Genomic DNA, 13,374 nt, shown 5'->3' with positions numbered 1-13,374 from the left:
GTTCTTATTACAAATTAAATTTTAAGCAAAATACAATCATAAGTTCAAATAGTTCATTGTTAGCATACCTTTCCACACTGCAGTGCTCTTGCCAGGGGGTAACTCGTGGATCCAAAAATTGTTTTGCCTATTGACTTTACTTTTGTAACTAGTAAATATTTTTATTCATTTAGCTGTATAGAAGATAAAAAATTTAGTGCATATTTTTATTTACATTTTTTTTATTAGTGCACCCCAGGATATAGAGATGAGTAAAAATTTGGCTTGGCAGAATGTCATTGTGTACACTTACACCAAACCTGGCCAAAATGTGTTACTTGTTTCCATTAGAAATGCATTGTATATCTCCTGTTGGAGATTAAGGACATGCTGCTGGGCAGTCCAGTCAGATATGAGTGAATTGTGCATTGCACCCTCTATATTGTAGTGGAGAAACATTCACATAATGAAAGTGTAGCAGGATATGTTCCATATGTATGAAATTAGCTTTCTACCTTAATAGAAACAGCATCATAAAAAGGTTCTTGTATGCCCCCTCTCCATGAGACCATCAGTTACACCCAAACAGACTAGAAGAGTAAAAAGAAAAGAAAGATCAAGGCACAATGATCATTAATAAAGTACACTTACAATGAATGAATGCATAGTTGGACAGACCAGTAGTAGTGGATTTTTTAATGTATGCGCACAGTTGAATGCCCGTATACATTATTTAGTTTTGCACCTGGGAAAAACAACAGTACCTTTATTAGTAATAAATGCAGTGTTGCATGAAAATTGTGTCTACAACCCAGTTCCTCTTTTGTAAATATATCGGCATTACATTTGCAGTCAATACTGTGTCTGATATCTGTTGAGCTCTGCCTTCTATGTCCTGACTTGTTTTATGATGCTCATCTCTCCACATGGGATCATTTTTATATACCTCCTTTATTGAACTATACAACTTTGTAATAGTGCAATTTTAAAAATGTTTCCTTTGCAGCATACAAGAGACACATGTACCATTGAAAGAGGAAGTGGAATGTTCACCTGAAAGCACACAACAGCTGGAACCTGAGTTTCTAAACTGTGATGCTGGTTTGACTTTGAATAAAATAACTAATATCTTACTTTCTGGAAATGACAATGGATGTACTATAGAAAATGGGTGAGTTCAACAATAATTTAAAAGTATTGCAATACTGTAAATTGATTACAATCAAACTAATTGATTACTACTTAATATAATTATAACTATGGGCAGCATGGTGGCCAAGTGGTTAGCACTTCTGCCTTACAGCACTGGGGTCATGAGTTCAATTCCTGACCATGGCCTTATCTGTGAGGAGTTTGTATGTTCTCTCCGTGTTTGTGTTGGTTTCCTCCAGGTGCTCCGGTTTCCTCCCACACTCCAAAAAAACCATACTGGTAGGTTAATTGGCTGCTAACAAATTGACCCTAGTCTGTGTGTTAGGGAATTTAGACTGTAAGCCCCAATGGGGCAGGGACTGATGTGAGTGAGTTCTCTGTACAGCGCTGCAGAATTAGTGGCGCTAATAAATAAATGATCATGATAACTAGAATTGAGGCACATGAAAAATAATTTTTTTATTACACTTGACCTGAATATGTACTGTACTGTTTTTGCTTGTGACAAAATAATCTGGTAATTATTTCTTACATATAACCTTTTACTATGTTATCGTTTTCTAAAGTAATAGTTTATAAGATTATATGTAATAATAGCTATTAGTTCTGTGTAATTTACATTGCTCATGATCAATTAAACTTCAATGAAACTTTTTCCCATATGAGTTGTCCTTGAGAACATTAGTCCATATAGTTCATTGCAGTAATAATAGTAGTAGTCACAGTAAACCGTAATAGTTCCATTCCTATAATAAGGACATTGCCTTGAAGTAGGAACAGTTGGAGTCTCCCTCAGTATGATTTTAACTTAACCATGCCCTTAAAGATAGAACAGTATACAGAGTTATTGTTTAATAACCGCATTAAAGATACTCGCCATAGCAATCAAATGCTGATCCTTTATTAGGGAATCGGCTGTGAGGCAGCAAACTGTGCTAAAGCTCTCTACCGTTTAAGGCTAGTATGACCTAGGCACTTTTATGTGCCTGTATTAAAGTAAATGCATACACACAGTGACCAGTACACCAGTGTGTCACGTTGCACCTTTAAGTGGATGGTCTATAGCAGCAGACGACCATGCCAGATTCCATTACTGTCAGCTAAGAACAGGAAACTGAGGCTCACCAAATCTGGATGTTTGAAGATTGGAAAAACATTGCCTGGTCTGACGAATGCAGATGCTAGGCTCAGAAATTGGTGTAAACAACATGGATCTGTCCTGCCTTGTGTCAGTGGTACAGGCTGTTTTTGGTTGTGTAATGGTGTTGTGAATGCATTCTTGGCACGCATCAGGCCCCATAATTCCAATATAGCCTTGTTTAAATGCTACAGTCTACATACATTTTGTTGCTGACCAAGCGCATCCCTTCATGGCTGTTTTGTATACCAGGACATTTAGGAAATAAAGTGTTGCCATGCTTAAGTAAAAGTCTTCTTGGAAAGCACAGAAGGAAGCCAGAAAGATAAAACAGTGTATTTAGTAAAAGTTGCCAGAGGCCGTAGATAAGCATATAAATTAAACACAACTTGTAACCAGTTTGCGACCTGGTATTTTATTTATACATTGCACAGGGCCTTGTATGCTCTGAATGTTCGAAAAAAAATTGATGCCCCAGTTTGCCAGGCAAAACATACAACTGTTCTCACAGGTAAACAGGTTTAATAGTATACTGGGTATGCTAAAACCTTGACTTGATCATCTTCTCCTCTAGTTCCTTTGCCTCACTGTCAATGTAATCTATGAGGAAGTCCCTGAAAGAGTACAGAATGCAGATCTCCTTGGAACTTGACTCAAAATATTTTACAAGCACTCTTCTGGGAAAAACCGTGCCAGGGCAGAATGCAGTTTTTCCACATGCACCATATAAAAGGGACTATGCAATGTATAAATAAGATGCAAGTTCCTACATTTCACATTATTTTGTCTACTCCTGCCCTGAGCGTATACCTCTTCTGTGCTCTTCAGAAGCACAGATGTTGGCTAAGAGGCTGGGAAAATTTCTACCGATGCAATAACGTTAATGATTTTACTAACGACTGAAAGTCCCGACCAGCATGCTGATTCATGTGTACACAACTTACCTTCAGATCTGGGCTTCTCATCTGTCATAACCATCGGCAGATCATGACTGTAAACTCTATGGCGATCTGCCTACGCTGCAGGTCTTAAGTGCATACGCACTACAGAATTGGAAGGACATATTTTACAGAGATTTTGATTTATAAAATGAAATCAAATGATTCAATGTGATTTGGAAGGATAATCGTTCATCTTTGGAGCGTACACAATAATGCGATATCTGTCTGTTTATCGTGTGATTGGCCCAATCATCTGGTGGAAAAGATGTAGTGTGTACCCAGTCTTACACCTAGCTCACAAGTGCATCTGCAAGGACCCTGATTCCCGGTGAATAGAGCTTATCTTCACAGTTTTATAACACACACTAATATTATTTTCCAGAGCTGTCAGAAACACCCTTAAGAAGGGACCCCTTACCCACCTGTGCTTACAGTTGGGAACAGCAGTATATTTTGGTCTCTTCCTGTTCTATTTATTTGCGTTTGCTTATTTAAATACAAGGGACTTAATGTTGTTTGACATGTAGTGTCACCGGCTGCTTCTTAACGGCAAATAGTAACCAGCCTTACATTGAAGCATCTTGGCCTCCTTTGATGTTGATGTTGTGCAAGTGTTTAGTTTAAACTTGATTAAAAAATTGGATTAAATTGTACTCCTCGTACAGAAACCTTTACATTATGTTAATTTTAGTGTCAAAAATGAGATTGTTCAAAGTACAATTTTAGAAATACTTCTACATAAGGACATGCAGAAGATGAAGAATTGTAACATATACTTCTAGGAAATGGGTTTAAATGTAAATCCCATAATGTGGTCAATATTGCATTTGCAGGATTGATAAAAATTATACTTAATGCCCCTTTTCTGGTAATGTGTAGCTAGAATATTGCATACATCTTGTTATTCCAGTTCCCTCATAGTTCCTGTCATAGCTTGCAGCATGTGGGAGTGTGTAGGGATGAGTAAAGGAAAGAAGTGACACATTGTGTTTAGGTGTTTGGAACCTTTTACTTCCGAATCAATTTTTTCTCACAAGCAAAAATTCTATTTATTCTTTTACATTTAGAGAAAAACCTGATGGTTTCCTGGACACAGGAGAGATTTCTACTAATCGTCTTCAAGGAGTAATGGCTCTTGAGCCCTCAAATTCTGCTGTTGTGGATCAGATTACAAAAAGGTCATCTGGAGAATGGACCATTGCAGGTGATGGGAACACAGATATGGGAAGTCTATCTGAATGCAGCAAGAGGTCCAAGTTGCTTCAGGATTCCCAACCTCAAGTGATTGATGGGTAATGCTTTTTAAGTTGCTACTCTGCTTTTTCCATAGTATATCTTTTTTTCCCCCATGTATTTGTGTATTACATTTCAAATATTAAAGCTAAAAATATTTTAAGGTTAACCAGATCTTTTACCTTTTTTGATTTGAAAAGTAATTCTTCCATGCACTTAATTGTGCATGAGCAGTGAAATATTGGAGATGAATAATTTGCTCAGACATTGGCAAGGGAGTGCACTTAGCATGAAGTGCTGATTGCCAATGGTCAGGCTGCAATGACTACATGCACAATGCAATGGAAAACATAGCAGGCATCAAGATTCCAAGCATGGTTGACATTCACTTGGATGCATGTAAATCTCAATGCGGGCTCTAGTATCGGTATTTTCAGCATCATATGCACAGCTCATTTTTTTTTTTTTTATATGTGAATGAGTCCTAAAGCTAACAAAGGTAGACACAAAAAGATATACACTTGTAATACAGGTGGGGATCATGACAGATTGAAAATGAAAGGCCTCTTACACAAATGCATTAAAGGTTGGTGGATTGGGTAACTTTGTTAAATATTGTAGCATTAGCTAATATATTTTTAATGAAAACAAAATTTCTCTTTCATCCATCTGGGGGACACTGCTACCATGGGGTTGGCACATAACTAGTTAACTTTTAGCTGCCGACAGACCCCTCTCCCTGCCAACCCCCTGAGTCCTCAGCTTAAGTTAGGTGCCCAAAGGAGTTGGGCTTGTTTTTTTTGTCGGTGAAATATGTTCACTGTATTTTTGTAGATTTTATTTTTATTTTACTGTTTTACTTGGATTTAGAAGATGAGTGTGCTTTGTTTATAACAGAGCACACTCGTTTGACTGAGAAGCACGGGTGGCTGTCGCTGACGGAAGGGATTTTTTCCCTTTATTAACAGTGGGCTTCTCTAGCAGTGTGACGGGCGGCTTAGCAAAGCCGCTGTCACACTGCAAATGCAGAATACTGGCACTGCCTGCAGGTCATGGGGCGCCAGTACGCTGCGCAGCACGAACGGCTGCCATTGTTTGAGACCAAGTTCCCCCCTCAGTGAAAGGAGGGGGGAAACTTGGCGCTGCTGCCAGGAGACGCGGGAGGCTTTGGAGGACAGTAAAGGCGACTCTGCTTAGTTCAGAAGCAGAGATCGCCTTGTGGAAAAATAGGCAAGTAAAAGGCAGCGCTAAAGGAGAAGCCTGGATGAAGGGGGAGTTATGAATATAGAACTCCCTCGTTGCAGATGGATGATAGAGCAGTCTAAATGGCGCCAAATCAGCCCGGGAAGACGGGCATCCGGTCACTGACTCTTCATGCAGCAACAGAGCGGACAGGCTTCTCCCTCTGGTTACTTAGTCTGAAAAGGAAGCTAAGTACCATATTTACTTCTATATACTTCCTATATACTCTTTAGATAGGCTGTATTAGACTATTGATCAGGCATTTAGATCCAGGTCGTCTGGAGCCAGGAGACATTCTCTCAGGCCATCCCTCTTCCAAGCTTCCGGATAAACCGGCAGCATGATGCCCACCCTCCACTGTTAGCGGCGGCGAGGGTGGGAGGATGTCTGCTACTGTTCAAGGATCAGTGGGCTGTGTCCTTGAAGGACTGTTGGATTCGAGGGATCATGGCAAGAGGTTACATGATAAACTTTACGGGTCCAACCCCTCAAAGGTTTTTGTAACCAGCTTGCCCCGCCAGCCACTGAAAAGGCAAACAATGCTCCATTGCGTCACTTCTCTTATTTCAGGGGTTGTACTCCAACCTCTTTTGGTCCAAAAGCCGGATGGTACTTTCAGGCCAGTATTGAACCTCAAGCAGCTGAATCTACACCTGCGGGTAGTTTCTTTCCGAATGGAATCCCTGAGATCAGTCAATAACGGACTGGGGGCAGATCAGTTCATGGTGTCGATAGATATCAAGGACGCCTACCTCCATGTTCCAATCTGGAAAGCGCATCGGGCTCTTCTCAGATTCACAGGGGGGTTTCCCACTACCAGTTCAGGGCTCTTCCATTCGGACTAGCAACAGCGCCAAGGGTGTTTACAAAGATCATGGCAGTTATAGCAGCTTATCTTCATTCCAGAGGGGTGCAGTTAGTGCCCTATTTGGACGACTTGCTGATCAAGGCTGCTTCACCTCAGTTGCTAGAAAAGCATCTTCAGTTTACCATTTGCATTCTGTAAAAACATGGCTGGCTCTTGAACTGCCCCATATCACAGTTAACTCCTTGTCAGAGGATGTCGTTTCTGGCACTAATAATGGATACCAGCTGTCAGAAGGTCTTTTTTTCAGAGGACAAGATCAGGTCCCTGCAGGGTTTGACAAACCAAGCTCTGTCTTGCTGGAGGCCGACGGCCTTCTTGTGCATGCGTCTACTAAGGAAAATGGTGTCAAGATTCGAGACTCTACCTCATGGGTGAATTCACTCTCAGTGTTTTCAATGGGACCTTCTGAAGAAATGGACAGGATCCCGTCAGAAGTTGGAGCGTCAGCTGACTTTCTTGTCACCGGAAGATGGTGAATAGCCCGCAGCAACTTTTTAGTCGCCAGGTCCTTTGCCCCCTGGCCTTGGACCTTAGTATCCCCAAATGCCAGCCTTTGGGGGGTGGGGAGCGGTGGCTCTACATCTGATACTTCAGGGGCTCTGGTCCGTCCAAGAGACCCCTCTCCCCATAAATTTTCTGGAACTTATAGCTATGTTGAGAGCATTGCAGGGAACACAGCTAATCCTGCAGAGCGATGTAGGTGACATATCAGATTTTCGCATGGGCCGAAAGACACGTCCCCGCCATCTCAGCAGTCTTTATTCCAGACATTCACAACTGACAAGCAGACTATCTAAGCCGGCACAATGTTCTGCCGGGGGAATGGGCTCTTCATCCGGAGGTCTTTCAGATCCTGGCGATCGGTGGGGGCTTCCGGATCGAGATCTGATTGTTTTGACACAACAGAAAAGTCCCAGAGTTTTGCTCAAGGGCAAGAGATTGCTTGGCAGTTGCAGTAGATGTGCTGACAATGCCATGGAACTTCAGGTTGTTACCTGTTTCCACCCATTTCCACGATTCCCCGGGTCCTTCGGGGAGTGAAGCAGGAAGGCCAGCCAGTAATTTTCGTGGCTCCTGCTTGGCCGAGGAGTGTCTGGTATCCGGAGATTCTTCTAATGGCGGAAGATCCAGGTCTTCGGTTACCTCTTCGCGAGGACCTGCTCCTTCAAGGACCATTTCTGCATCAGGATTTGACCCGGCTGAATTTAACGGCACGGCTTTTGAAGCCAGCCTTTGGAAATCCAAAGGGTTCTCTTCACGGGTACTAGATACCCTTATTAAGGCAAGAAAGCATGTTTCGGCTCTTTCCATGTTTTTTCACAGACGTCTGGCAGAAATACCGAATGTTAGGACTTTCCTGCAGGAAGTCTTACATATCCAACCTCCATATGTTCCGCCCACGGCTCCTTGGGATTTTAATTTGGTCCTTAATGTGCTTCAGGAGCCTCCATTTGAACCGTTATAGCCTGCAGACTTACGGTTTTTAACATGGAAGGTGGTTTTCCTTCTTGCTATTGCCTCAGCCCGGAGGGTTTCCGAGCTGGGGGCACTGTCTTGTCGAGAACTTTATCTGCTGTTTCATGATGACAGAGCGGTTCTTAGAACGGTTCCATCGTTTCTACCAAAGGTAGTTTCTGGTTTTCATGTAAATCAGGAAATAGTAGTTCGGGTGTTCACAGAAGACCCTCAAGGGCCTGGAACAAGAACTATGAAATTACTGAATGTTGTCAGAGCTCTCTGGATCTATGTGAAGAGGACTTCAAAGATTCGCTGCACAGATTCCTTATTTGTTTTGTTTGATTTCTCAAGACGTGGATGGCCAGTCTCTAAGCAATCTATTGCTAGATGGCTTACTTTGACTATTAAGCAGGCTTATATCCGTGCTAACCATCCTGTGCCAGATCGTATTGTTTAGCAAAGTAAAGTATAACATACGGCGCTAAACTTTTGCTCATAAAAATATATAATGTAATAGAGTCCAAAGTTATCTAAAGTCCATACCAAAAATTAATCCAGGAATTGATCAAATAATCGACCTAGATATATTTCCATTGGATTCTCAAGTTCTCCCATATATTGAAAATAAATACCAGGAATAAAGTCCTGTTGGTATTATTATCCTCAAAACAAAGAAAAAACATGTATCAGAATGAATCAAGTGGTATTCCCCTTATTCAGGCACACCTCAAGGCTTGATAAAGACCATTCGGGTGAGGTCAAAACGCGTTGGGTACACGGGGACAAGTGCCACCTTTACAGAGCTGATATTTTCATCTCGCGGAGAGGAGATATGCCCGTGGATAAAATACAGGCTGATTGTATTCCGGAGCTCTGGTAGGCGGACTTGTATCTATCTATATACGCTGTCTGTGGATTGGACTTTGCCTTTTTTTAATTATTTGTACTTTGTATTGTATTATTGGTAGCTGTTTGTATTAAAGGATAAAACACTATATATCCTTTTTATCTTCCCTGTTCTGTTGAAATCTCTCCATCTTGAGAATTATATGAGAGAAAATCCACAGGAGAAGTATCTATGTGACACAAACAGACCAGTTATGATGACTATGTGGCGAATTACACCATTAATTGTGTAAGTTAATACTACGGTGTGAATACATGTTTTCAGTCACATTTTTCTGTATGACCCACTATAAAATCACGTGGAGGGGTCTTTCTGACTTCACTAAAAACCTTTTAAGTTAGAATTAAACACATGAGGTGTGCCTGAATAAGGGGAATACCACTTGATTCATTCTGATACATGTTTTTTCTTTGTTTTGAGGATAATAATACCAACAGGACTTTATTCCTACAAGTTCTGGTATTTATTTTCAATATATGGGAGAAGAACTTGAGAATCCAATGGAAATATATCTAGGTGGATTATTTGATCAATTCCTGGATTAATTTTTGGTATGGACTTTAGATAACTTTGGACTCTATTACATTATATATTTTTATGAGCAAAAGTTTAGCGCCGTATGTTATACTTTACTTTGCTATACGTTATATTATAGAAATTAGGTGGATTCTATCTTTAGTATAATTAGCGGTAGCTATCCTATTTAGCGCGGATGGTTTTTTTCATCTCTATACAAGATCGTATTGTTGCCCATTTTACCCGGTCTGTGGGGGCGTCTTGGGCTGCACGAAATGGGGCCTCAGCAGATCAGTTATGCAGAGTAGCCACCAAAATTTTACCAATTCAATGTCTTTGCGTCCACAGACGCCAGTTTTGGCCGTAGTGCTCTATGTGCCGGGTTATCAGAGCGGTCCCTCCCTTCAAGGGGGCTGCTTTAGAAAGTCCCCATGGTAGCACTGTCCCCCAGATGGATGAAACAGAAAAAAGGATTTATATACTTACGATAAATCTGTTTCTCCGATTTCTTATGGGGGACACTGCGTTCACTCCCTTCTGTTCTTCTTCTGTGTGTTTTTGGTTGATTGGCCGATCTTCTTTGGGGCTTTGTAATTAAACTGAGGACTCAGGGGGTTGGCAGGGGGAGGGGTCTGTCAGCAGCTAAAAGTTAACTAGTTATGTGCCAACCCCCTCACTCAACCCCATGGTAGCACTGTCCCCCAGAAGGAATCGGAGAAACAGATTTATCATAAGTATATAAATCCTTTTATTTGTTAACAGAGCTGCTGTGATCAGTCAGGCAAACAGTTGTCTTCATATTTCATACAAGAAAATGTATAATATTGTGTGTGGACTTTTAAGAACAGAAAATTTAGGTTGTTTAAACATCGCACACAATCACTGCAAATTCTGTCAAAGAATCGGGTTTCTAAAATTTCCACAGCATTCTTAGTGGAGGTCTCTGCACCCTGGTGAATCACACCAAGGTCTTGTGACTTGTATGACTTTGAAATTACTCTTTTCTCTGAACCCAGCACGGTATATCAAACTGTGACATGTTAACTACAGAGAGAATTTACATAGCATAACAATGCATTAAAGACGAACTACAAAATAAAGTTGACACACCTTTTAAGGATGACAGTACTGCAAATTTGTGTTCACACCAAATAACAGCAGATGTGAGGTCAGCCCTCAGGATCACAACAAACGTATGAATTATTTAACGATAAGTTCAACTACTAGGGTTAAACTAGAGTTAGCACACAGTGCTCATGTCTGACCAACTCACTTTGCGTTGTTTTTGTTATCTCTATTTCATATACTGCAAGCTTGTGAAAAGATAATATACGTAATACAGTCGTGTTACATAAAATGTGATGCAAAATTACCACCTTACCTCGTATACACACATCTTCTATGCTTCACATACTCTCTTAATATATATATTTTTCTTTTGTTTAAGGGCTGGAGCTGTAAGTGGCATTGATTCGAGAAGGGAACAAACACAGTTGTCAGATGAGCCAGTGCCTGTAAATAAGCGTAAAGACTCCAGAGACAACAATGATGAAAAAAATGAAATGACTTCTGCACCAAGTCATTTGTTACAGGAACCAAAACATAACACCATAGAGATTTTACATCAATATGTCACTGGTGGGGTCAGCAGCTCTGAAACTGCTCAAAGAATAGATACCAAGAAAACTGTGGTTCAGTCATGTACAGTAGAACATGATTTGTCTCTGGATATGTAAGTATTTAGACTGTCATGATGCATAGTTTCGTATTTGCGTAGAAATCCTCATTAGATTTTCAGTTTGTTCAGTGACTTTTTTTTTTTCTTTTTATAAAACTAAAGCAATTTTCAATACATCAAACTGTTGGAAAGTTAGTCCAGCTTCTTGTATTTTGCTTTATTCAACAATTTATTACAGCAAAAATCTCTGTTTTCATTTTAAGTGTCACATGGGAGCTTTTCCTGCTTCATAAAGTATTTCATACAATTGAGTTATTTCTCCTGCAGCTGTCACATTATTAATTAAGCAGATTTTGAATAAGTGCTTAATTTTCATGCATCATTTTTGCTTGTGAAATATTGAAGCTTCTTTTGTTATTGACAGTGAGGGAGGTAGTGACTAGTTGAAAGGATGATGTTGAGGACATGTTGAACTTTAGGTAGCATTGGCACATCCATGTAGAGATAGCAGAGAGACAGTTGGTTACACAACATAATAAAAAAAAAAAGAGAGATCAGCATAGGAGAGATAAATTTGAGTCGTCAGAGTAGAGGTTGTACTTGAGGCCAAATGATGAAACTAGTTTCCTAAGAAAAGACATGTACAATGAGAAAATCAGAGGGAATAGAACAGAGCTTTGTGGGACCCCAACAGATAGTGTGAGTGGAGGAAGGGATGAGCCAGAAGTAGTGACACTAAAGGAATTTTTCGATAGGTGGGAAATGAACCAGGAAAGAACTGTCTCACCATGACCATTGGAGTGAAAGGTGTACAGCAGAAGAGGGTGATTAACATTGTTGAAAGCAGCAGAGAGGTCTAGGAGGATGAGTATGGAGAAGTGACCCTGAGCCTTAGCTGTAAGTAGATAAGTAGACCATTGATTACTTTTGTGAGTACAGTTTCAGTGGAATGTTGGAGGCAAAGGGAAGGACAGAAGTAGGCTGGTTAGTTGGAGAGATGCTTTCTATAGAATTAGTGAGATGAAAAGATTTGTAAAGGAGGTTGGACAAATGCCAGTGGGGAGAGAGAGGTGGGCATGGAGTGAGGGAGATGGAGGGTAGAAGTTGGTATAGAATTGGATCAAGGGGAAATATTGTGTATATGTGTGTATATATATATATATAGATATATATATATATATATATATATATATGTATATGTGTATATATATGTATATGTGTATATATATGTATATGTGTATATATATGTATATGTGTATATATATATATATATATATATATATATATATATATATATATATATATATATATATATATATATATATATATATATATATAATTATTCCCATGTTTACATAAAAACACCCTTAAGTTCTCATTATGCATATAACAATATAATCATTCATGTTGATATAAAGTACACAGTCAAATATATTGTCACTTACAGACCAAGTCCTATCTACAACAGTTTGTGTATTACACTTACCTGTCCTGCAGCTCCTACCTTTAGTAAGCCAGTGTTACTGAACCACCCACCCTTTGGTTTGTACTCGCCGCTGTGTCACTAGCTCTACGTCATCCACTTTAACTGAATAGAGCTTTCACAGTAGAAACCAATGTTGAGCAGCTTATGACCCAGTGGTCGGAGCAGGCTGTAGACAGAGGGATTAGTATGGCCAGCCCCACGAAGATTGCAGACGAGGTAAGGGCTGTATGCATGTATATAGCAAGCTGTTATAGATAGGATAGGTGGGCACGTTATCCTGGAAAGTAGATGATTACTTTTTTTTTACCTTTAAACAAATATTGTTATTGTCTCATGTTTTCCCCTAAATTTATGATGAATATAGTGATGAAGACCTTTATCGTGATGAAGAGGAACTTGAAAAAGAAAAGATACAGAAAGTAGCTGCCACAAATGAAAAAGAATCAAAAGGTATACACTGCTTCTTAATTTGTCCTTGTCTTGTCAGCAAATTCCTTTCAGTCCTGTCCTTTGTATGCTGTGTCTCTTAAACTCTGTTTCTTACACTGAGTATGTTTTTCATTTTAATACAGTACAGTAGGTGAAAGATAAGCAATACAAATAATTATAAAGAGCTGGGAACATGTTTATCTACACAACTGATGCACTTTACTTTAGAAGGATAAAGGTTACATCCCTAGATGTTGACCCGTAATTAAAAGGCATATTTTAACATTCAAAAACCTATGCATATAGAAGAGTTCAGACTATGGCAGAAAAAGGCATTATCTCCTTTA

The 13,374-nt window shown here is 39.8% G+C and overlaps 1 protein-coding gene across 4 annotated transcripts in view; it reads left to right on the top strand.

Annotated features, from left to right (window-relative positions):
* The window catches only part of OTULIN (OTU deubiquitinase with linear linkage specificity), an 85,192-nt gene that overhangs the window by 51,479 nt on the left and 20,339 nt on the right, over positions 1-13,374 (top strand). For all 4 annotated transcript variants that reach the window (XM_075212920.1, XM_075212921.1, XM_075212919.1 and 1 more), the window contains 4 exons: positions 986-1,150; positions 4,278-4,502; positions 10,882-11,166; positions 12,963-13,048. In XM_075212920.1, coding sequence (XP_075069021.1) covers positions 986-1,150; positions 4,278-4,502; positions 10,882-11,166; positions 12,963-13,048 — 761 coding nt within the window. The remainder of the gene's footprint in view (positions 1-985; positions 1,151-4,277; positions 4,503-10,881; positions 11,167-12,962; positions 13,049-13,374) is intronic.

The sequence above is a fragment of the Mixophyes fleayi genome, chromosome 5 (genome assembly GCF_038048845.1).
Source record: "Mixophyes fleayi isolate aMixFle1 chromosome 5, aMixFle1.hap1, whole genome shotgun sequence".
Classification (NCBI taxonomy): Eukaryota; Metazoa; Chordata; class Amphibia; order Anura; family Limnodynastidae; genus Mixophyes; species Mixophyes fleayi.
This window is presented reverse-complemented; position numbering and strand designations above follow the sequence as displayed.